The sequence below is a fragment of the Charadrius vociferus genome, unplaced genomic scaffold, assembly GCF_000708025.1.
Source record: "Charadrius vociferus isolate BGI_N301 unplaced genomic scaffold, ASM70802v2 scaffold370, whole genome shotgun sequence".
Taxonomy (NCBI): domain Eukaryota; kingdom Metazoa; phylum Chordata; class Aves; order Charadriiformes; family Charadriidae; genus Charadrius; species Charadrius vociferus.
Genome location: NW_009646744.1, coordinates 4,578,756 through 4,603,420, shown reverse-complemented (window position 1 = coordinate 4,603,420; position 24,665 = coordinate 4,578,756). Strand labels below are relative to the sequence as shown.

Genomic DNA, 24,665 nt, shown 5'->3' with positions numbered 1-24,665 from the left:
GGCTGGTGTGGTGCAGAAGTTGCTAGAGCCTCTGGGAGGGAGCTGTCAAGCCGTGCGCTCGTTTCCCAGGTTGCACTTGTGTTGGTAGGACCTTCGAAGCAGCCCTTACAGCCAGCAGGGGTTTCTTGGCTCTTCCAGCGGAGTTGTCTGCCCAGCCTGTTCCCTCCTCCCACGGTGGATCGGCTTGATGCCCCCCTCCTGCGATGGGGCTTGGCACGCTGACAGTATTAGCCTAGCAGCGCCCTGCCAGCAAAGTTGGTTCCAGAAGTTAAAGAAAGGTAGTCACTAAATCTTCTGTGAATGCGAAGGCAGCGTGAGCATTAAGAAGGGTAGCTTATGGACTTAAGGCTCCAGCCTGTGACCAAATGTGTCTTCTGAGGAATCTGTCAGTGTGGCTTTCCATTGTTCTTGGAAGCTCCTTAGGGATTTAAACATTTGAGTGCAAATGCTTGTTGCTACCAAAATTTGCTTTAACATGAGATGCTCCGACGTTAGGGTACTTCTTCCAGGCTTGAAAAAAAAAAACAAACGAAAAAAACCACCCCTCCAATCAAACACTGCGACTTGAACTTTTAATATGCAACTGTCTTACTTTCCGGTTCCTTGGTCTGGCTGCATTTTAAAAATTTTACAAAATTTGTTACTGCTGTCAGGCTCAAGGCAGGGGAAAAAAGGTAACAAATGAAGAAAGTAAATACCAGCTAATCACTCTTGCCTGTTTAAAAGAAAAAAAAAAAAGAAACTGAGTATATCAATGCCTTCAGTTGTTTATATTTTTCAGATGTGTTTTCCTGAGTATCCTCAGGGATGGAATAGTTACTATGGGACTTTAGAATAAATTGTTGAACAGGATTAGCATTTAGGTTCAAAGTTTTTCTGTCTTCTGTCCAGTTTAATCTGCCTGCAGAAAAAAACCCCAACTAGTTTGTTGTCCTATATTATAGCAAATTCAGTTGTCTCGTTAGCCTGTTTGTTTTCTATCGTTTTTCTATATTATTAGTAGTAAGTTGCTTTACGTGTTCTTAGTTGCATCGATTTGAAGGTATTTAGAATCTCTTTTTTATCTGCTTTGTTTGTATATTGTCTAGGACCTTAGGGATCCTTTCCTTGTCTTGACAAAAATACAGTAATGAATCAAGTATCTCATAGTTTTGAAAGCATCAAACTGGAAATTTACGGTATTATTTTAGAAAAATCAATCAAGTAGGGTTATGTTCGAAGAATTTGACTGGGAGGAACTCCTGATAATTTCTAATGCTTGCAAATTTTGAGATGGACAACATGTCAAAACATCTGAGTTTGGCAAGCGATAGTTTTTATCTGTTCAGTCTTAGTCAGTTTGGGCTTTCGCCGTATGCACTGTTCGTAACATTGGAGGACCTTCTAACAGCTCATTAAACGACTTAAATTAACGTTTGTCATGTGTGGCTCATAATGTGAGACCTGTGGGAGCAGTGAAGCTTTTCTTTCTAATGTACATAACAGCATGTTTGCAAAAGCAGGTGAGGCTGAAGAAATATTCCATGCATTTGGAACAGACAGTAAGTTTTGTAAAACTCCCTGCTTTCTGTGTGTGAAGGCTTTTTGTGGTGGTTTTTTCCTTTTCAAATACTCTATCAACCTTTTGATCTCTGGTCAAACGTTTATAGCTCAGCAGTGATGCCCTTTTCTAGGACTCATTAGAAAGTGAGTAAATCCTGCCAAGTCTGAGGTGATTTTTGAGGTTTTTTTGGATTTGTTTTTTTTTTTTTGGCGTTTTAGTTGTGTCCCTCTCCCCTCCTTCCCCCCACCCCCCCCCAGAAGCTGCAGCTCTAAGGAAGAGGAAGTGATGTCAGTAAGAGAATGCCTTGAAGTTGTCCTTAAATTCTGTGCATAAAACCAGATTATTTTTTGCTGCCATGTTAGCACACAAAGTAAGAATCTAGTAGCCATTGGTATGAGTGTGAATTGACATCTTGCAGGGCAATTCAGTATTCGGATCTGTGAGGATGAGAGGTGGTAAACCTTTTAACTTTTTTTTCTTGTATTGTAGAGCTGGTTATGTATTTATTAATCATTTCAGATGTGAGGACTGTTACTTAGAAACGAAAAAAATAACACTATATCCAAAACATCTGAGGAGGAGATACAGAGTCAAAGGAATATTCCTCTATGAAGGGCTCTGAAAGAGGGAGATTTGTTACTTGTCGTGCAATTTTTAAAGGTAGGGATATATCAGTTATTCAGCAGAGAGGCTGTATGTCTCATGTCAAAATTGTATTCAGGCAGAGACTACAAGAATTTTGCATTGCTCCTTGGAAAGTTAATAAAATTGGGCAATTCATTTTTTAGTTTCTTGCTGATTGCATTATTTTTCTGTAAGTTTTAAATTTTGCCTGCAAAAACTTTGTTTGAGAATAATGACTACCTGTCTCTGATTTAGTAAATTCAGATTTGGCTTTGTAGTTTTGTGTTGGCCTCATAGCCAACTGTTGGGATTTATGAAAATTCAGTCAATTCAGATGAATTCTGTGTATTCTTACAGCCTAAAAAGTAATGTATTTCTTACTGTCTGTCCTACCGGGCTCTTTTTTTCTTTTTTTTTTTCTTATTTAGAACTGATTTGTTTTGAAGTCTTAAAAACCATAGTTTAGAATGTGATTATGGTGCTGAAAACCTGTTAGGGTTGCAACATATGGGTGGAGTCATTCAGAAATGGGTAATATTTTGCAGCTGGACCTAGGACCATATTCTGTTTATAGTGAAATGAATAGTTCTGTTGTGATAGTAACAAACAATTCTGCTTTTATGGTCTCACCTGTGAATGTGTGAAATGTTATCCTGTATATTTGCCTCAAAAGAAGAAAAATTGAGCTTGAAAACTTGAGCTTGTATATTTGCCTCAAAAGAAGAAAAATATGACAAATTTGAGCTTAAAATAAAGATACTGCATTATGTTTGCGTTCAGACAGCTTGTAACAAAGACTTTGGTTGCAGAGCCTTTTTTATATTGAGAGGTTTAAATGGTTTATTTTCTTCAGTATCTGGACATTTCTGAGGACGTTTGGGTGGGGCAGCTGCTTGATCAGAACAGAGTATCTGGTGGGAATCCTGAATTGGTTGTCTGGGTTCCAGAGTCGCTAGCTGCTCGCTTCATGCATCTCTTCCGTTCAATGTTCCCTGCAGTGTGTTTGGGATTAAAAGTTGTACTCAGCTGTGTAGGGTAATAATACTTGGACAAAACTGAAAAGTTGAGAGCTGGAGTTTTATGAATGTGGTTCTTTCTTCCTTTATACTCTTTTTTTAAAGCGTGTATATTTGAAGGGTTTTTGCCTCCTTTTTGCTGAACTTTATATTTCATTAAATCTTTTGTTTTCTTGTTACTCTTTTAGTGTAATCAGCTTACTTAATTTTAGTCTGCAAAGTAATTTCTAATCTTGTGATTTCTGGTGGGATCTTCAAATTTGGTCATGATCAAGTTGCAACAAGAATTGGTTATGGAGGAGACCTCATTAGCAGTCCTCTTTTTTTTTTTCTTTTTTTTTTTTCTTCTCTCCCCTCCCCTTCCCCTGTAATTCAAAGAGTCATTGCTACAGAATTGAACTCTTCATTGAAATGTCTTAGTCCTTCAGTGGGGATGCTAAGACTGTCCTTTATTTGGGTGGCACGTGGTCATCGTTATGACAGAGGCAGTGTTTCTATAGCAAATGGGCTATGTATTATATTTTGTAATGTGTTGAGTTCCAGTGTGTATTTCTGCTTACCTGTTTGGGAGGGGGAGAAACGAGCTGATGATAAATGTATGTAATAGGATAACTTATGTATAATAAATTAAGTGCATTATATATTTATAGTTTGCTTTTTTGGTGTCTCTGAGGTAGCTTGACTTCTGTTCCAAAGTCTGTCTTAACAGCAGTGACAATTGTTAAGCTGCTTTGGTTTTACAACATGAACCTCTCAAGTTGCATAGTTTTACTGATAATTTCTTCCTGTCTGTTACCTTACTGTACTTTTATAATACCATTGCTCGTAAGTTCTGTATTATCTGATGTAGTGGCAATTATACGTGTGTGGTTGGTGGAGTACAGCTTTACTTTGGGGGGAGGCAAGTAGGATGAATATAATTAGCTGTTACACAAGATACAAAAGCCTTTTTATTTATTAACTACTGTTGTTAAGAATGTGATGGGATCTGTGCGAGCAGGAAGTTTCTTTATAATTCTGCACATGTGCATTGGCAGCAGCAGCTGAGAGCAAATCTGGCACTGTTCAGTGGTGGGTGTGAAGCAGCGAGCAAACATCTACTTTTTTCTGGTATCGCTGATGGTTTTATTTAATTCCTCTTGCTACAGTATAGTTGTAGAAGGATTAGGAGTTGCTGTAATGCTGTTAAAAAGCCTTTGGATTTTATCTAGTAAGTGAATATAAAATGTTGTCTTTGAGTTTCAAAACAAATCAGCTAACATCTTGGTGATCTCTCAGCTTGCTCTTTTAAAATGTAATATTTTTTGGAATGTTGCTTAAATCAGTCACTGTATTTGAGGCTTTGCTTGTGTTACTGCAATACGGTTGCTAAATGCTTAATTTGCTTCTTAAAATTTGAACTTTGTAGGGTTTTTTCCGCCCTAAATTTTGCATTTAATCTAACTAAAGCCTGTGTACTTCTATGCCTCTTGTGAAGAGGCAGATAGGATACGCCTCTCATGAAGATCTGTATTTGATGATGGGCTTTTGCAGAGAAAGTGTAATGGGGTTCTGTCAGCTGAAATTGTACACTGAACTTTAATGACTGGAAAATAAATACTAATCAATACTATGGTTTCTTGGCTTGTAAATTTTAAAAATAAAATCCAATAGTCTACCAGTTTTTCAGAGGAGCTTTCATGAGTTGCTTTGTTGCTTTCTTGCATGGTAATGACATAAAGGCTTAATTTGAATTGTTCTAATTTGTAAATTAGAAGGCTTGCTACTGCATTTCCAGGAAACAAAAATTGCATTACAATTGCATGTTGTATTTTTTGTGCCTTTATTTGCTTTGTCTGTATAACCGGTATTTTGTCAGTTGGGTCTTTTCTGAGGCAATCAGAGGTGCTAGTGCCAGATGATGGAGAATTTCAGCTAGTTTAGTTGGGGTCGTGTGTGTGTGAGAGTACGCATGCAAAGGCATATACATGCAAGTAGTGAGCTTATTAATTAAAGAGCTATTGTTGCATGCTGCTTCTGACTCTGTGATTGTGTGCAAAACTGCAACAGGCTTGGTTCCTTTTGATTCCTATTTAACCAGAAAGCAAACGTGTCAGTGAAGAGTTAATAACCATACTGAAAAAGGAGGGGAGCAGGAAAGTCGCTTCGCCTTGAAAAGACATGTATTCTAATATGGTTTTCTTCAACACTGCAAGTTAAATTCTGAAATTATGGTTATTTAAAAATATTATGCCTTTACGGGGAATGTATTCTTAAGACCAGCTTGTTAAATTTAAAATAATAACTGAGCCAAATTGTCTGATTTGCCAATCCAGACTTTGATTAAAATGCCTTTCAATAGCTGATTTCACTGTCAGTCAAAAAGAGGAAATCTTGCTTTAAGAATCTGTTTTAAGCTTACCTTACTGGTTTTAAAACTTCTTTCTTTAAATAATTTTTGTTTTAGTTGCTCAAATATAGTAATGAGTACTTAAATGTAGCTTTAAAATTGATTATTTGTTTTACATGGGGGATATTCTGTGTCTCTTCATACTCATGCACTTGCACAGCTCTGCGTGCTTTTAACTATGCTCTTGAGAGCAGTATCGTTTGTCCTTTTCCGTGTCCTGAGTTTGTGGTAGTGTTCTGTTTGTTTGCTTAAAGCTTGGGGTATGGTGATGGTTTTTTTTTTCCAGTTTGGATTTGTTTGTTTGTTTGTTTTAAATTGTCCTCCAAGCTGTGTCCCCTGCCCCAACCTGGCCATCTTTTCAATTTTGACTCAAATGAGCAAAATAATCTATTTTTGCTTGTTAGCTGAACAAAAGCTGAAAATTAGATGAGCAAAGGCTCTTCTGCCCCAGAGAATTTCATCCATTGGGAATGCTAACAGTAATTTGAGTATAGGAATGACATAAAAATCATCAGTTAGTGTCAGTTGTTATTATCATGACAGTATGTTTAAAAATTCTAAAAATCCGTTTCCTTTTATCTTGATAAAACTTAAGAGCAGAGTGCTGTTGCCTTTTTTAAAAAGCATAAATTAAATAGTGCGTAGTCCAGCAGCTGCCAAATGGGGCTATATGTTCTACAGTAAGCTGGTACATGAAAGTTTCCCAGGCTTCTGCTCATCCTCACGCCTGGCAGCCGGCTCTGGACGATGTCATCACACAAGGAAAGTTTCTGTGATTCCAAGTTGGAATCTGTGTCATAAGTTTAAGTCGTCATTTTGAAAGTCTTAAAATCTGTTACAACTTTTGAACATTTCAAACTTAGCTAAACATTTTATTTTTTATTTGGATTTAAAAGTATGCATCCAAAGGGACATCACAGATTTGGTCAAGTTATAAGTAAGTCATAAGTAACATAATACATTGTTTTTATTTATCATATGTAGAGTAAGAAATTAAAAACTCTGGGGCACTTGAATGTTTTTGTGGAATTTTATTTGTGAATAAACCTTCTTGTATTGCAGAAAACAGGCATTGATCCTCTTTGTACTGGAGGATGTGTACATGTTCTGCAAGGACTCTGTGTGCAGGCATGTGGGTGGCTGACAGGTTAACAGCATTGCGGACTGAAAAAGCCAAAGTCTAAACTTGAGGTGTATTTCTTGAGAAGTAGGGACAAGTGATTTTGTTGCCCTATAACATTTTTTTTTTCCTGTCTAAAAAATCTTACATTTAGTTTTTACTTCTCGTATGTTACAAAAAAAAAATAATCACTGATGAAGTCTGCTAATCCAACAAAATAATATATTAAAAATAGAGTGGAATGGCAGTCACTTTTCGTTTTGGTTTTGGCTTCACAGACGATATGAATTTCTTGCGAGATAAAACAAGCAAATAAAAGAATTGCTTAAATAGTTGAGACTTGTGGCAGAAATTCTACACGCAGAATTAATGTTTTCATTCCCATGGCATGGCTTCAGTTTGTAGCCTTTTTTGTTTATTTTATTTTTACTTCTTCTTGTTTCATTCCTTTGTTTTAGGGAAAGGTGGTGGAGCCCTGAGGACTTTAATTTAAAATGGCACCCGTATATTTGTAGTTCAGCCGGTAATGTAAAAGCTGAACTAAATTTGAGTTTAAACTTTCGTATGTGTTCCTCAAATATTAACAGCTAGCCGTGTATTCTGTGTTTTCTTTAGTGGCATTTCATATGTGGGTGTGAATACTTCTTTAGTTGCCAAGATAAGTGAATGCTATTATGATGGCAAAGTGAAACTTGTGCTGTTTTCCCAGTAGACTCTATGAAGTACTTGTAAAAACACCCCCCCAACCAGATTTTTTTTTTTTTTCATAAATAACAGATGAGAGCACTGAAATACACAATACAGAGTGAAACTCAGTGTTTTACCCTCATTTAAGATGCTCAGGCTCAAGATGTTGCATAGGACTTAGTATGTTTTTTTTCAACCTCTTGTGAAGTTGTGTTTTAATATGTGGTCATAATAAGGTGTATTTTTAGTTTCCTGGAACATTGTTGTAGTGTTGGGGATCTTTGTAAATATTTGTAGTAACAAGGAGGGGTAGTTTCAGAAAGACGCAACCAGAATATTTATGATAAAGCATAAACTAGTTGGGTGGTAGGGTTTTTTTATTTATTTTTTAATTACTGTGTTTCTGTTGATAGGACTTGTGAAGCATGTAGGTTGTGAAATTGGGAGGGGGAAGCACATGTTCAAAAGGGTCAGGATAATATGAACAAAGGTAGGAGTAGTTGACTGAATAGGTCAGCTCATGCTTTCTGAGGTTTTGATCATGGCTGAAAAAAAAAAAATTAAAAAACCCCCGTCCACTGTGTTGCTCCATATTTGTAAAAGACTCTAGAAATAATACTGAAGGTTACATGTCTTGCCCTAGTTTTCCTAGGTGTCTGCATTACAGTGGTGTACATCCTGAGTCAAGGGAGGGCAAGTGGGAAAGCTGCTGATCGATATAAAAAGGGGAGATACAATACTTAATTATTAACAGGTTCTGATCCTATCCTTCTGTTTTACAATGTCAGAAATAACAGTAACTAAAACTCGCTGGAAGTCAGATAACTTTTTTAAAGTTTCTAGCTTTTTCTATACTTGGTAAATACCAGATGCGTTGTATCACAGCCTATGGAGATTACACCAAAGCCTGTACTAAAAGGCAAGAGACTTAAATGCTCTGAAAAGAAAGTGGTGCATATAATGATATATTAAAGTGTGTGTATATAAGGATGTGTGTAACTGAGAGGGTGAAAATTAGACTTTTGCTAATTCTTGTAGGTGATGGTAAGCCATATAAAACTTTGTTTTGTATGTATAAGGTTGGGTTTTAAATACAGTTTTGCCCTAAATATGAGACAACCAGGCTGTTTCAACTTCATTGTTACATTGCCAAGCTGGTTAAAGTAGAAGTCTATCTTTTTTCTTTTTTTCCTGAATGAAGATAATATTCAGGTAACTTATTTGTCTGCAGCGCCTGGTAATAATGGTTGTGCTTTTATGTTTGCTAACTAAGGCCAAAGTTATCTTTGCTAAGAAAGCTGGACCTCGAGATTGTTCACTTGGTGCTGAATTATAAAGAAGTGGTTGCTTTTAATTTGCTCTTTTTATTAGGTGCTGTTTGTTTTGAAGGTTGGTTTGTTTGTTTTAGCAAAGCAGCCTGAAGCATTGTGGCAGATCTAGTAAAGATTTTTTTTTTTTTTTTTTCCCAGCTGCCATTAATCCCACATGGCTAACATGAGTCTTTCTGGTTCATTGTGGATAGATTGACTTTGGTAGAACGTGAGAAAAGAGACTGTATGCATCTTCATATTTCAAAAATGGCATGATATATTGGGATTGATTAAAATCTACTTGCATGCAAAGATTATGCTGACAATCACTTAATATACCAAAATAATAAGAAAAATGCCTTGGCAGTGTCTTCATAAATTGTAGGAGAGTCATGATTTGTGACTGCTTCACTGTTGAAATCTGGCAGCATCTTTTAGTGACCAAGAATACACAATGACAGATTTGAACATCATTGTTTAAAAAAAAAAAGTAAAGCCTGTTGACTGGAATATTTTCTGTTGTCAGCTCACCTGGAGTCCTGCTCTCAGATCAGGATCCACTTGTGTGAGACACAACAGATTTACAACCTGTGAGTAATACAAGATAGAGACAGATGACAAAGAACAGGAAGGAATATTGGTCAGTATTGCTTACATCAATAGGCAAAGATTTAAACACTTGTAAGCCTGAAATATATCTTCCTCTAGGCCTCAATGCAAGAAAACTTTGAGGAGGATGAAGCAGTCTTGTATAGAGCTTATGGCCAGCTCCCTTAACACATGGGTGCAGTCTGGGAAGGATTGGAAGCAGGAGAATGTTATTTATTAAAACTATTGGAAGGACTCTGGATTCCTGGTATCATAGGCTAATGAACAGACCAGCATTTTGGTACTGAAATGAGACTGGTAGGTTGTCAGGACTTTGAAAGTGTAGATCAAGTTGATTTGTTCTGATGTGAAATAGAAGCAAGAGCCAATGTGGGAGAATGAAGAGAGGGAAGGTGCTTTTTTCAAGTCCGTCAGCTGAATTCTCATATCAATCTCAAATTACGAAACAGAAGGTTTCACTAGGTATACTTTAAAGCCAGGGAAAGCCTTTTTATTGTCTAGTTTGGGTGGTGTGTGTTGTCTTGGTGTGTGTGTTGAAAGTTAGTTTTGCTCAGTTACAGTTGATTGGAACAGGTAATGGGTGAGATCAAGGGACTGAGATGACCCTTCGACTGTATTTAGACATTAAATCAGCTCCACTGTGTCATGAAGCTGCAATTTAATTTTTTACTATCGCAGAGAACCAAAAAGGATTTTGCTGTGGTCTGTAGCTATTTTGAGACCCGAGAACATGAAAAATGTCCAGATAATTGGGATTCTAAAAGGTTGCAAAAATGTGAGTGGTTCTGGGGAATCAAGGTTCTAGTTGCTTGCTGTATCCAGGTCTGATGATCACTTGAACTTTGAACTGCCAGTTAGGACACATAATCAACTTCCCAGAAAAGTTGATCTATACCCCTGAAAAATGGTTGACTCTCAATATTCCTTAGATAGGATTTTGGTTTTGGTCATGCCCTTTAAAGACAGTGTGTTAAACCAGTGCCTGAGATCCTTCTAAAAATTTTATAGCCATTAAGTGGTTTAGTATGGTAGGTACTGTAGAATAATTCTGTCTAACCTACTTAGCCCTTCCTGATTCTTTGGAAGAAGAATCAATGAATGTGAAAATTATTTCATAATTGTTAAAGCTTTGATGTCCCATGCTAATTGTCCCTTTAAAGTGTGGCTAACTCCTAAATTAAAAAGGGGATTTGCTTTTTTTAAGTGCTCTCCCATGAGCCACGCTAATGTGGCTATTATGCTTTCTTGTTCAGAACAAGAAACTGATGATTTGACAAGTAGAATTCCTCAAACGTGATGTTTAGACTTTTGACTGAGTTTAAAACTGTTGAAAACTTTATGGTCTAATAATATTTTCCTTATTTTCAGATTAACAGCTGAAGTACTGATCGAGTTCTGCTATTCTTCAATGAGGAACTACAGGCTGATCTTTTGCCATAATCTTAAACAACCATAAATGACAAAAGAATGCTTGGTCAGTGAGGGCAGCTGGCGCAGAAAACGTTTTTCAAACTCGGCTGTTTAAGTACTCTGAGGTAGGTTTCTTAAACTACTTTACTCAGGCTATTGGGGGGGGAAGGAAATATGGATTTCAGTATTTCTAATCTATTAGAATGTATCAATCCATTAGTAACCAGAGAATTGTGTTTGGTTACAGTGCTTTGACTAACAGTATGTACTCCATGTTCTATGTGCCATCCTCTATGAAAGCGATTGCTTGCATTTAAGCAAGTATGTTTTCTTTTTTTTTATTATTTATTTTGAAGAGACATCTTTTTCTTTGCTAGAAGAAATATTTTGGTTTTGACAGGATAACAGTTTGAGTGACTTACCCTGCCTTTGGTAATACCTTTGTTGTCTATCTAGATCCCCTATCAACCAAAGACTTGCAAGTAAAGCTTGAGCCTCTGCAGGATAGGAAAAATGGTATCACTGAGCATCTAGAAACTAGTTGTAGGGATTTTAGGTTCAGTAAAATGTTTAATTTGATGCAGGTGTTGAAAGCTTTATTGTGTAGACCAGAAAATGTCAAATATATTAGAAGCTGATTGCAGTGCAGTTGTGTGTCACAAAATACTTCTTCATTTCACACAACTAAAACTTGGGGTTTTGGTTTGGTATGATCCACTAGTTTCATTTCCTCTGGAGAGGCTTTTGTCTTGCAGTTTCAAGGCCTGACTGATAAATACTGTCCAAAAATGTCTTGAAGAATCTAGCTCTCCCAAAGTACCTTAGAACTTAAGTTGTAACTAGGTTTTTCTGAATCTTTTGCTGCTGTATGTATTCTTATCATTCCTCTATTGAGGATTGAAAAGAAAACCTCAGTAATAGTCATTTATCTAGTTAACTGTTTTTGGAGTTATTACAGAACTTTTCATTAAGTCAGTGAACTGATTGAGAGAGACCAGAGAGTATTTGCATTAGGTAATTAAAGCATGTTGTGTTACAGATCAATACATTCAACAGCGTACACTGAAGTATGTTTTTTTAATTTTAATTCCTCTTACTTGACAGAAAAGACAGCTTTGATTTTTGGCTGCAAAAAGATATGAGGAAGAGCTCCTCCCCTTCCTTGAGTAACTGCAACTCTGTTCTTGCTAACAAAATATTTGGAATTCCACTTGATGAGCTGCAGCAAGAAGGGCAACCAGACAATGAGGTTCCATTCATAGTCCGCCATGTTGTGGACTATATTGAGGAACATGGTATGTATTATCTTGTACTTTAAATAATGTATTTAGCTGTTATTCTTACAGAATAGATTGTGGTTTTTTGAAGAGTATTCATCTTAAGTTATTTACATTTAATTGGATGTGATTTGGGGTTTGTTTTTTTTTTTTTGTTTGGTGATACACACTTGCTTTCTTTACTCCTCCTGTTACGTTTGATTATCACTGTTTTCTAGCTAACACTAATGCAGTCAACTCAATTGGGTATTTCATAGGAAACTGTGTGTTTTAGGTACTTCTAACTTACCTTAGGTACCTTATTACTGTATTGTTAGGTGAGCATAAGAATGTGTTCGCTGGGAAAAGAACTGCTGGAAGTCTTGCAAAACTGGTGTCCAGAAATTCATTCAGTATGTCAATTGTGCATACCTGATTATCAGTATTTTCTGATATATTTGTCCATATTAAAAGTTTGTTTCTGCAACTTCTTTGTAACTCAGGGGGTCTGGAACAAGAAGGACTTTTTCAAGTCAATGGGAACGCTGAGACAGTGGAGTGGCTTCGGCAACGATATGATAATGGAGAAGATGTGGACCTGGTTAAAGAAGCAGATGTACCCTCAGCTATTAGCCTTCTTAGATTTTTTCTTCAAGAACTTCCAGAGCCAGTTATCCCAGGCAGTTTGCACATACATTTGATGCAACTTTCTCAAGGTAATAATTTGTTTTGATTCACTGTTTTAATTTTATTATTTTAAGAGTAAAAACCTGTATCATTGAGATTTGTAGTGGCACTGCGGTTTCTTTGGTGTTTTGTGTAATAATGTGTGCATCAGGAGGCATTCAAATGTATCTGTCTTAGTGCAAACCCCAAATAAGTAGGTCTTTTTTAGGAAACTCAGTCTGGGTTCAAAGACACGGTTCATCTGTCATGCAGGAAATTAGTGAAGCTGCTGCGTATCATGCTGATTAGTTCTGAGTATTCCATGTTCTTGTGCATGAATCCTGGGACACTGGTCAAAGCCACTGGAATCAAATTTCTTTGACAGTTTCCCACCACTGATGCTTTAAAAGTGGTAGGGAATGCTTTTGTCTTATTTCCTCTGAATTTCACTTACTCTGCCTTATGCTTCCATGGCACTTAAAGCTTTTGTGTATTAGAAGATACTAGAAGAGGTCTCAAGCCATGTACTCATGTCATGTTTGCTCTCCCGCCGTGGATTTTTTTCAGTTTAAAAACCCAGCAACTGTTGTCAGCCTGTTGTTGCTAGGTATGTTTTTTCATATACTACAAAACCTTGCCCCTTTAAATTAACACCCATATGCTGTCGCAGTATTCTTTTTACTGATGCCCACCTTATCTATCCGTATACACTCTCCTGGGTCTTTTTGCCTCTGCTGTGTTGAGCGGTGTTGGAGTTGATTCATAACTTGACTAGTAAAAATTCTTGTCTTGCAGCACTACAGTAGTAATGTCCTTAAAGGGTTCGTTAATGTTGGAGTTCCGCACGCCGTGATGTAACTGAGGGTTCGGCTGGTTGTCATTCTGCAGGAGTGTTGCTCATTTTCCAGTATCAGTTCATACTTTTCTTCAAGTACTGGGCTTGCTTTGCTTTGTAAGATGCACATTTTTGTTTGATTTAATTTTCTGTTGTTGAGTTTATTCCTGATAAGAACTTGATAATGCTTGTGATAGTACTCTTTGTTCACAGTGGGAATTGGTTTGTGGGATGAGTGAGTACAGCCTATTTTTCAGATGCTGTTATGCTGTATTTACCAAGTGCTGAACTGGAGGGTCATCTGCAGCAGTGTGAAGCTGCTTCATTTTCCTCCCTTGGTAGCCTGTATATCCTGAAACTTTGAATGTGGAGTGGTTATCTGGATAGCTGATGAGAAAAGGCTGAACACTGATGTGTGAGGCAATAAATAGTCTTGTGCTGGAGCTAATTTTTGGAAGCTACTTACCAGAGAAGCTTGTTAAGGCTGAAGTTCTGTTTGTTTGTTTGTCCTGTGCAGTAATGAGAAACTGAAGTGGATAGGGAATTTCATTAGTGATATGTCTGCTATTTGGTTTGCGTTGCTAATGTCATGGTTCATTGGAGGTAAGTAGCCAGCAAAACATTGTTTTGGTTTTTTTCCTTATAAAAAAAAAAAACAAACAAAAACTCAAAAAGGATTGTTAAAACAGTAACGCAGAATGCTGCAGGTTGCTCAGCTCATACTGCTACGCACCATGATTCGCAGTGTTATCTGTCAGGACTGGAAATGGGGTTGAGGGATACTCACTTGGTGTGACAGTGTGATTCCCTCCTATGACTTGTAAAATATAGTGTGAAGTTGGGGTTTTTCCATCTTTAAATAGATGGCTGTGGAAGGGTTTACATATGGGTTGTTTTGGGAAAAGAGCTGTTCTTCAGCATGTAAGTCTCCATTTCATTCCATTTTGTTAAATTTGCAGAGGAACTTCACTTAAACTTGCAGCTTATTGTCCTTACTGTCTTTTAAAGTATAAAATAAAGTGAGTTCAGAAAGATTTAAAGTTGTCTACCAAGAAAATCAAAACACATAACCTTTAAACGTTGTTTCCTGATACTAAAATTGTAGTTTCGGTTTCCTCTAGTCAGGTTTTGGCCTTTCATATTTTGACTGTCAAATAGACATATCTATGCTAGTTTCCAGAATTACAGTATCAGCTGCATTTTAGACAGAGGAATTTTTTACAGAGATTCAGGAGGAAGGTGGTAGTAATTTTGGATCCGTATGTTACTTCTATTTCCCTCTTTAGCAGGCCTTCCGTATCGTTAGGTGAAGTTTAGTTCGCAAAAAAACTTAGGCCACGCTTTGTTGTATAACTGTACTAATCTTTTCAGGCTTGTTTTGTGCAGGCCTAATGGTGGTTCCTCAAAGGCAAGTGATTTTAGTAACTGAAGTGTGAACTTGACCCTAATGCACTGGGCTGTGTGTCCCTGAAGTGTGTATCCATGGTTTACTGTCAGAGGACTTGAGTTGTGGCTAAGAATGTTCTCGCTTGAGGTCTTTGGCTGTTGTTCAGAACCTAAATTTTAGGACAGATTTGTAGACGAAACATTTATAGGTGTATGTGCAATGTGGTCTGATGATCACCTCTCCGTCTTGTGCTCTTTCTTGTTGAAGGTCTACTTTGTGAAAGTATTTTTTTTAGGTTCTCTTTTGCTGTTCTGTTTCCTACATGCATTTTTACAGTAAAAACTAACAATAATATATTCATTTTCTTGTGTTACTGTGTTGAGAGAACTGTTTTTCTGTGCCTGGTTACCTGTATTCAAATACTGTAGATGTTGACTGTGTTTGAGCAAATGAAGCTGCACAGTTAATGTTTGGTATTACTGTACATACACAACAGGGAATTTAGTCACTGCTTTGATTTGCTATTAAGGAGTGGGGTGTCTCAGCGCTCTCATCTAGAGAGGCAGAGCGACTGCTTATCATCTTCAAACATCCTTTTCTCTTTCTAACTGACCTGAGTTTTCAAATGTCTGAGAAAGAAGGGGAGGCCTGTTAGTATAAACTTTTCTCCCTTTTTGCTTTCCTGACATTTCTTTTCCTTTATGTGGAATTTCTCTATTAGATACAAACAATTGTAAACTCTTTGAACCGTGTTGCCTAAAGGGCTGATAATGTAACAAACCTGATTTGTGGGGAGATGAAGGATACAGTTAGGTGCAGGGTGAGAATAGGGAAGTTTTATGGCGATCCTTTTTTGGGTCTGAAATTGAACTGGCAACTTCAAGCTAAGTGTGTGTTAGGTGATTGCATTGAGATTGCTTGTATTCATCAGTTAAGTATTACAAAAGGAAGTAGAGTTGAGAATGGGATGCTTGTAGAGGAAAAAGTGGCAAAGTGGTTAGCTCATCTGAAATGGGGAGAATTTCAACTAGCTTTTAAGTTGGCTCGCTGTCTCTGGAGCTGTTGCTATCTCTAGAGCTCTTCTGCAAAGTAGTTTTTGTATAAAAGTGGTGAATGAAAGGATGTGGAGGACCTAGCCCTATGTAATCAGAAACATGAGTGACCATTAATTGGGAAGAACATGCTGAAAACTACCGATTGGACTTGCAGAGAAGAATATGTTGGAAATCATTGGTTTAGGTTATCAATTTCTGCTTCATAGAAGAAACTAAAGTTATAGTTTAATTTATCATTAGGGAAAGTAACCTGATGGGTACTCTGCTATAGAATGGACTGGGGAGGGCTTTTTTCACTATGTTCCCCCGCCTCTTCACCACCCCTCCAAACCTCTGACATCATTGAAGAAAAGTGACGGAATAGGAAATGAGTTATCAGCCTTTCTTGGAAAGATCAGAGAGGAAGAGACTAATCCAGAGACTGAAATGAGAGGATGAGATGCTGCGATAGATAGATTGTTAAGAAGTACTACCACTATAAAAGCTCTACAGATATGTGGGCTGGACGTTTTGGGTTTGGGTGGTGGTGGTGTCCTTTTTCCATGGAGAAATTTAGCATGAAAACCTTACATCAAACAAATGCAAGTCAAATTCTGACATTTTAGGCTGTGGTTTCAACAAATTAGTTGTACTTCAGAAGTAAGTAACTGTTGTCAGAGTCAAAAAGTTGATCAATATCAAATGTGAAAAAACAGGTATTGTACTTTTGTGATTAAAGTATTTTTCTTATATTTTTCAGATTATAATAATGAAGATGAATTTGGAAGAAAGTTGAGGTTCCTCTTGCAGCAGCTTCCACCTGTTAATTACAGTTTGTTAAAGTTTCTGTGTAAATTTTTAGCTAATGTAGCATCGCATCATGAAGAAATTTGGTCGGCAAGTTCTTTAGCTGCAGTTTTTGGCCCGGATGTTTTTCAGTAAGTTAGTTATAAAAGTTCATGTACCGTTTTTATGTGAACTTGACAGTGTATGTCTGTAGTCTAAAGTCTTTCCTGGTCCATGAGTAACAGCAGCAAGTACACAATACGTTTTGGGCAATATCTTTCTTTCTGTTCCCTCCAGGCCCTCACCTCCATTTTGTCTTACAAGTTTTGCTTGGATTTTAACAACAGCTTGTCTATGAGCTGTGGCATTAGAAACTACTGATTTGATGTTGCATTGCTGTAATTATACTGAGGTTCAAATTTTTTAGACATAGTGTATAATATTACTCTTTGCAGCCAGAAAGCAGTTCTGGGAGAAAGCTGTTAAAGTACAACATACACTGGGGTTTTCTCTCTGCAAGAAAACTCTTAATTTATAAATATTCCTCATGAAGAGTTAATTGACTGAATGTTTGTTACTTCATCACTTTTAAATATAAACTGGTATAAACATTTATAATGCAGTAATATGAAGGTATGCTTAAAGGTCTGTATGTTCAGAAAGAATTAGGGATAGTGGTGTGAAGTGTAGCCCTTAGTCATAGAAGCCATTCACAGGAGGTGCTTGGGGAAACAGTTGGGTTTAGATTTTAAACTAAACCAGTGTTGAAATCTTTAGCATTTACACAGATGTGGAGGATCTGAAAGAACAAGAAATAGTTAGCAGAATAATGGCGGGACTTCTGGAGAACTACTATGAATTCTTTGAAAATGAAGAGGAAGATTTTTCATCTACTAATGATTTAAGCTCAATAACTGAGCAGGTAAGAATAGTTTAAATGGCAGTGTGTTACCACTTCACTAACTGTTATACACATTTATGTTTATGAAAGATATGTTGAAATATACTTTTCTTTAGTATGCCTTTCGGTAGTTTCTTGCAAACTTATAAAACCTGGTATTTCCTTAAATGTGTCTTCTTAATGTAGGTACGCTTGTGAAATTGTTGCTTTATAGCAAGTATAGCTATGCTATATAGAAGAATACATAAGAACTAACCCAACAATGATATCCTGCCCAACATAGATGCTGTTGTGCTATGTAGATAGTATAGCTTTTTAATTACCTTTTTAGGAATGGAGAACTGGTTTTTAAGCAAGTGCAGAATGATGCTGCTGTTGGTCTTGGTCAATAATATTTCTAGGTGTGTCTTTACAGAAACATGCAGGGTCTCGCACTCCACTTGATGATGTTATCAGTGGTGGTTCCCTATGCCAGCATTTTTGAGTGGTGTTTCTGGTTCTAATACAGCAAAGTATCATCTTGACATTAGTGGGCAAAAGTGTTGAAATTAGAGGAACGAAGTTGACTAGAAAGAAATACTCTGGGTCCTAGTGTTTAACTGTCAGGATTGCCAGATTCACCTGTCCACGTGACTGATGGTACCCAGTACCACTCTCATGCCTTTTCTCACAACAAACTTGACTTTATGAAGTAAAATACCATGTGATGCTGGGATAAATAGAGATGGAGAGATGTTAGGGAAATGAAAATGTGGTATTGGGATACAACCTTCTTCCATTGGCAAATATTTTTAATTCTGACAAGTCTTGGTATTTAAGTGATAATCCATGGAAGAGGTATCATCAAAGCCAGGTTCGTGGATTATTAATAAAATCTTGGCTCGAACCCTTCCTCAGAAATATGGAAAGCTATAAACTGAATTTTCTTATGTTCAGTTGGCTTAAAAAATGATGTATTTTCTTTAAAAAGGAAAACGGGTAAACAACCAGCAGTTGCTAAGGAAGGTAACAAGAAATATTGAATTTTTAAAGCCTAACTATCCCACAAACCCCTCCTCTAGCAAGACAAGTAAGGCGAGTACTAGGGCAGCTGGTTGCTTCCTCTTTGCTGCAGTAGACACCTCAGCCATTGGTCTGGTCTGCCAAGCGTGGGCAGCAAGTTCTGGATTGAGCAGCTTCTTCTCTGCTAGCTCTTCTAGCAAAGTGCTGCAGCTTTGCAATGTTTGCTGTCTCTTTAGCTCTTTGCAGGAATATGTCTGGCACCGAGAACTGACACAGCCCTGCTGCATGCAGGAAGCTGTTAAATAAAGCCGGGCTGTAACTTTTGCAACCCAAGGCTGAGGACTGTCGTCGTAGGCTGGGATGACTGCTCTTCAAAGTATAGTTGGTTGATCTATACCCTTATGCTTTAAAATTACTGACTTGTCTGGGGGTCATGCTATGTTTTAGCAAAAGGTTTTCCCAAGTATAACAGTCAGTGTGGTGTGGTTGGGGTTTTTTGTTGTTGTTGGTTGGTTGGTTTTTTCCCCCCTAAGTTTGAGGCCTGGTGGGGTGTCCCTTTAATTTCGTGGTGTCTCCACCAGATGTCAACAGTGTACTTCTGTCAGGTCTTGCTCCCTCCTGGCCGCCAGTGGGGGTACGGAAGGGCTACCATCCCTTTGCGTGGGTGGTCTTGCCTTTGCTTCACTGGCACATCCTCTTGCAGTTACAGGGGAAAGTCAGGGATAAATACATTTCTTGCCCTAAATGCAGTGCGATATAACACATTACACCTCTTTTAAAAATCCTCTCTGCCCTTTGTATAATCTTAAACTGCTAAAGTTTCAAATTGTCTTAATTCAGTGGTTTTGTTTTATACTCGTGGCAGATTTATAAAGTAAATTTTCTTAAGGCTGCTGCTACTTTATTTTTTTGGGTTTGCAAGTTTGGGAGATCAGTAGTCAATCACAGAGGGGCTTTGCGAATCACTTTGTTGTGTTTATGTCTTTGTATTTTACAAATAGTTGCTTTTGAAAAAAATGAAGGTGGCTGTATTGAGTTGTCAGTTGGCGATACTGTTATTTACTTTTTAAATTGGCTATATTTTACTGCTTCAGTAAATACATCCATGTTTGGAAACAAAGAAACAAAAATATACAAGAGGCTTCATAGAAACTTCTTAATACTCTTGCTTTTACATTTGCCTTTAGAAGTATTCACTCGGTACTTTATAGTTTGGATTCTTAGACTTGTATATTGCCTTCCATAGAAGGGTTTGAAAATGTTTCTCATATACGAATAAGGCTGCCTATGAAATAGAGGAGAATTACCTGTCCCTGTTTTATATGTAAAAGAAGAAAGGTTCTGTGCCTCTTGACTTAAGCGTAGCCAGTATTTTGTTGTTTCTTCATTCTGCTTGTGTTCACTTACTGCATCAAAGGTGCTTCTCTTTTCAGTTTTTGTCCAATGTTTCAAAAGGCTTACATGGCTAGTGTGCCTGTTTTTCTAAAATTGAAAAATGTTCTCTTACACGTACGTTGTTTTTATACCTCTTACACCCTTTTAGAATCATAGAATGGTTTGAGTGGGAAGGGACCTTTAAAGGTCATCTAGTCCAACCCCCCTGCCATGAGCAGGGACATCTTCAACTCGGTCAGGTTGCTCAGAGCCCCGTCCAACCTGACCTGGAATGTTCCCAGGGATGGGGCATCCACCACCTCTCTGGGCAAGCTGGGCCAGTGTCTCACCACTCTCGGCATAAAAAAATTTCTTCTTATATCCAGTCTAATTCTACCTTATTTCAGTTTAAAGCCATTACCCCTTGTCCTATCACAGCAGGCCCCCCTAAAAAGGTTGTCCCTATCTTTCTTATAAGCCCCTTTAAGTACTGAAAAGCCGCTATAAGGTCTTCCTGGAGCCTTCTCTTCTCCAGGCTGAACAACGCCAACTCTCTCAGCCTCAGAGGAGAGGCGCGCCAGCCCTCTGATCATCTTCGTGGCCTCCTCTGGACCTGCTCCAACAGGTCCATGTCTTTCCTGTGCTGAGGGCTCCAGAGCTCGATGCAGTACTCCAGGTGGGGTCACCTGGACCTCTTAAATTCCCTGTACCTCTTAAAAGAACTTTTCAAGCTGTCAACTGTGATTAAATCTTTTTTAGATCAATGATCTCTTGGAAGAGGAAGAAGATGTAAAGCTTGAGCAGTCTGAAGAACTTCCAGAAGATGGCACGGAGAAACCTGATGAAAGGCCAGCTGTGGTGCATCTAGATATGACAGGGAGTCTCTCGGATTCCAGGAGTGTTACAGCATCAACAAGGTAACTTGTTTCTGCCTTGGGGGTTGGATGTAAAGTTTGGAGTATAGTCTGTTCTGTCCGAAAGACAGAAACTGTCAGGCTTTTGAGGTCAGTGGTGGTGTCTACAAACTGAAGCTTTAGAAGTAGGTGCAGTTATTGTAGTAAAATATGGGATAAAATAACTGTTCCCAAGTTCAGAAGAGGAATGCCTGTAGAACTTGGATTGGATTAACTGCGGTGATTTATTTAGAAAAAGGGCGTATTTTAGTGAAACTGTAAAGTATTATTTAAACAATAAATTTTGTAGCAGAGATATTAAAAAGTATCTGAATATTGGGAGACGCAAACCCATTCTGTGCCATCTTTCCACCACTTCCTTTCAGTGGGAAATTCAAGGACTATTTCTTGTCAGGTGCTAGTGAGCAGAGACATGTCCTTACATGACCCTAACTCATTCCTAAACCGGTGAGAATTTGTTTGTCCGGGGTTTTTTTTTGTGTGTGTGTCTGGTTTGGTCAGGTGTTAAATAAGAAAAGTACTTTTATATTTCACTAGAGTACAGTGGAATATATTTCATAAACAATTGAAATGAAGACTGTGTATCTGATTACTTCCTGAAAATATGCTAGAAAGAGAAAACACAAGGCATGAAGAGCAACTATATATGACCAAAAGGATAGTGGAGAGCAAGTGGGATAATATCAACTGTTACAGATTCTTACGTTGTGATTTAGATGTTCTAGAAAAGCTTTTAGCAGGAGCAATGTAGAGGAAATTTTAAGCACTTGATGGCATTTTGTAAGGTTATATGTGAGACTTCATAGAATGGGTTGCTTGCAAAAAAACTTGATTTCGGGGTCCAGAAAGTCTGCATAGTTTGAGTTGAAATGAAGACTCTGGATACCCTGTTTTGTGCAAGCTGACTTGGTTTTATATTTGTAAAACACCTGAAGATCCTTCTTCAGTTAAATTTAGTTGGCAGAGTTTAAATTATCTCGGAGGCTGATGTTTCTCTGTTTTATCAGTGTAGGAGTGACATGACTGGCACCTATGCGCAAGTGGAGGTTTAATTTGTTTAATGGGTTTTTAGAAAAAAGTTATTAGAAAAATGCATAGAAAGCCAAGGTCTTGCATTGTCCACACGGGTGTAACGGCTGCTGAAGCTGGAGGGACCTGTGTTACCTGCCTAAGAGCCAGACTCTGTAGCGGGATCTCTTTGGGTAGGCTCTGCTGGTAGAGAGCTGTGAGCGAGTTTGGAAGTCGCAAAATATAATACAGGCAGGAGTATTGGAGTGGGAGTCAGCTTGTAATTAAGACCAGTCCTCATAAAGGAGATGCATAAACTTAAAATGGTACTTCCATTTGAGAGCTTATTTGCACTTGCTTGTAATACACAGGTTTATGTTTTACTTGCTTGTAGCACACAAGTCTTAATTTCTAAGGCTGCTTTACTTGTATTATAGTTTACATAGCACTACAGCATGCGTTAGGTATGGGCATTGCATGTACGAACTTGTAAGGAGTGGTGAGGAAGCATCTATAATGAAAGTGTGACTAAAAGCAGGGGAAATGCAGGATACGTTCAGTGCGTAAGACTGACTTGTCTCAAGAATGTGGATTTCAGGTTGAAATCTGTTCAACGGCTTGGCTGCAGACTTCCTTCTACTTTGTTGCAGGAATTTGTAAAATATAAAATCATAATTCTGTTTTGTAATTTAACTTATATTTTAATTGTTAATTATCCTTTTCAGCAATATAGCTGGTTAATTTTACTTTGACTTAAATAAAAAGTTGCTGCAATTGGAATATCTATAAAAGTGCTCCTTCTTACAATTAAAGCTTTAAAGCAATTTAACTGTTTACAGGTATTTAGTTGCTTGTGGAATGTGTAAGCTCAGCAGTAGTGACAAACTCAACATGTTCCAGAGTTTAAATTTGATAGCCTGAAGAAAAAAGCATTTTTACTTGATGTTTAGGGTTAATTAAAAATTAATAGGCATTAATTATGGTTGGCATTTTACATAATTTGTGGGGAAGGATAAGGAGAAATCCTGTAGAAGAAGGAAGAATTTTGACTGCAAAACTAGAACAACTGCGGGAAACATTTAAAAAAAAAAAAAAATTGCAAGGAATGAGAAAGTATGCTTTATTAAACTTTTAACTACTGTAAATATTTTTCCAAACTTGAAGGCTTTCATAGTATGCATTTAAAGGCCTTTTTTTGTTGTTGTTTTAGTTTTTTGATGTTAAAAAAAAAAAAAAAGGAAATGTTAATGCTGTTTTTTTGGGATATTTGTCTTGACATAGGGCCTGCAGTGGCTGAAAAAGTAAAGAGGAGGAGAAGTAGAACTTAAACATGACTCCTGCAGTTCCTTAACCTGTAGTTTTGTTGCCTCTTTGCCGTTGTCAGATTTTTGGGAACCGAATATCTGTATGTTTTTGATCTCTTTGTGGAGAGAAGAAAAAGAACACTGAGGTTGCGCGTTCTGTATGTTAAAGATTGGTTATCTTAATTCATGTGATGGGGTACATGACCTTCCTTCTAGTTATTTGGACTGTAACTTGCTCATAATTTTGCTCACTACCTTTTTTCTTGACTCTTTCTGTTTGTTCTTTCTGAAACAAGTGACCTTCATGCACTGCATGGTGTTAATTTGACTTTGAGTGTGAGAGAGATCCGGTGAGAAAGTGGATAATCATTAATGCAGTTTGATTTAGTGACTGCTGGAAAATGGTATTTAAAATAAACCTGTTGAGCGATCTTTAAGCTGGTTATCCAAACAGGAAGCATTTGTTGCACACAAGTTGACATTGCATATGTAAAAGAAACATCATATTCTCCGTTAGCAGAAGCCTTTTCACCAGTGTTCTTCTGGTTTTGCTGTCCTGACTTTCAGAGAAAAGAATTACTGACTCAGCACTGCAGCTGATTTTAAGACGTGCTGTTGAAATAATCACTTTAGAATCCTTCTTTGTCATTATTCCAAATTTTTCATCACTGTGCTTTGCCAAGTAGTATTTACTTTACTTTTTGCAGTTCATTTCAAATATTGTCAGTCAAAAGCCTAATATAAGAACTCTTGGGCTTTTCAAATTTATATGTGAAAAATAAGAGATATGACAAGTAGCAAATTCTGTAAACAGTTTGCTTTGTCGATACTAAATGCAGTGACAAGGGCGAGCTCCTTCCTCACTGCTGGTGTGATATTTTTATTAACCCTTTTATGTTTTAATTAGCTCTGATCAGTGAGAGGCAATAATATTAACGGAGTCAGGCGTTAATTTTAACAAAGTGAAACAGAATACATATACAGTAAAGCTAACCAACCACAACTGCCTGAATTGCTAGAAAATATATTATTGTTTTAGTTTAGCACTCTCTTTAACATCCAAATACTTGTCCCTACTTCCATCCTAGAAAATCTGTGAACAACATGTTAGAAAAGCTTTCAAGTGTTGATTGGGCAGCTTATTGTCAGGAGTGACCTCATGTTGCAGTCTATTTCTATTTAGACTGCAGGGTTTAGTGCAGCACTCCAGAAGTACGGGCTGACAAGCAGCCACTGAATCCCAGCAAGCAGTATGCATAACCAGCAGCCAACATCACGCTTTGCTGTTTTTCAAATGAAGCATTTTTACATGAAGTGCTCGTTTGGGATAGCAAAAATAATCAGAATGGCCTGTAAAGTTCTGCTGCACAGGTAAATATATGAAAAGAAAATGTTGTTTTGATACCATTGCAAATAAGACTTTCTGTTAACTTTAAAATTATGTGAGATTAAATATATTTTGGAGATACTGTGAAATGAAATAATGCCAG

The 24,665-nt window shown here is 37.5% G+C and overlaps 1 protein-coding gene across 1 annotated transcript in view; it reads left to right on the top strand.

Annotated features, from left to right (window-relative positions):
- Nucleotides 1–10,667: 10,667 nt before the first annotated feature.
- FAM13B (family with sequence similarity 13, member B) overlaps nucleotides 10,668–24,665 on the top strand; it is a 39,422-nt gene continuing 25,424 nt past the window's right edge. Inside the window, exons 1-6 of the mRNA XM_009891481.1 lie at nucleotides 10,668–10,833; nucleotides 11,813–12,003; nucleotides 12,468–12,680; nucleotides 16,647–16,824; nucleotides 17,450–17,594; nucleotides 20,709–20,866. Coding sequence (XP_009889783.1) covers nucleotides 11,847–12,003; nucleotides 12,468–12,680; nucleotides 16,647–16,824; nucleotides 17,450–17,594; nucleotides 20,709–20,866 — 851 coding nt within the window. The 5' untranslated portion in view covers nucleotides 10,668–10,833; nucleotides 11,813–11,846. The remainder of the gene's footprint in view (nucleotides 10,834–11,812; nucleotides 12,004–12,467; nucleotides 12,681–16,646; nucleotides 16,825–17,449; nucleotides 17,595–20,708; nucleotides 20,867–24,665) is intronic.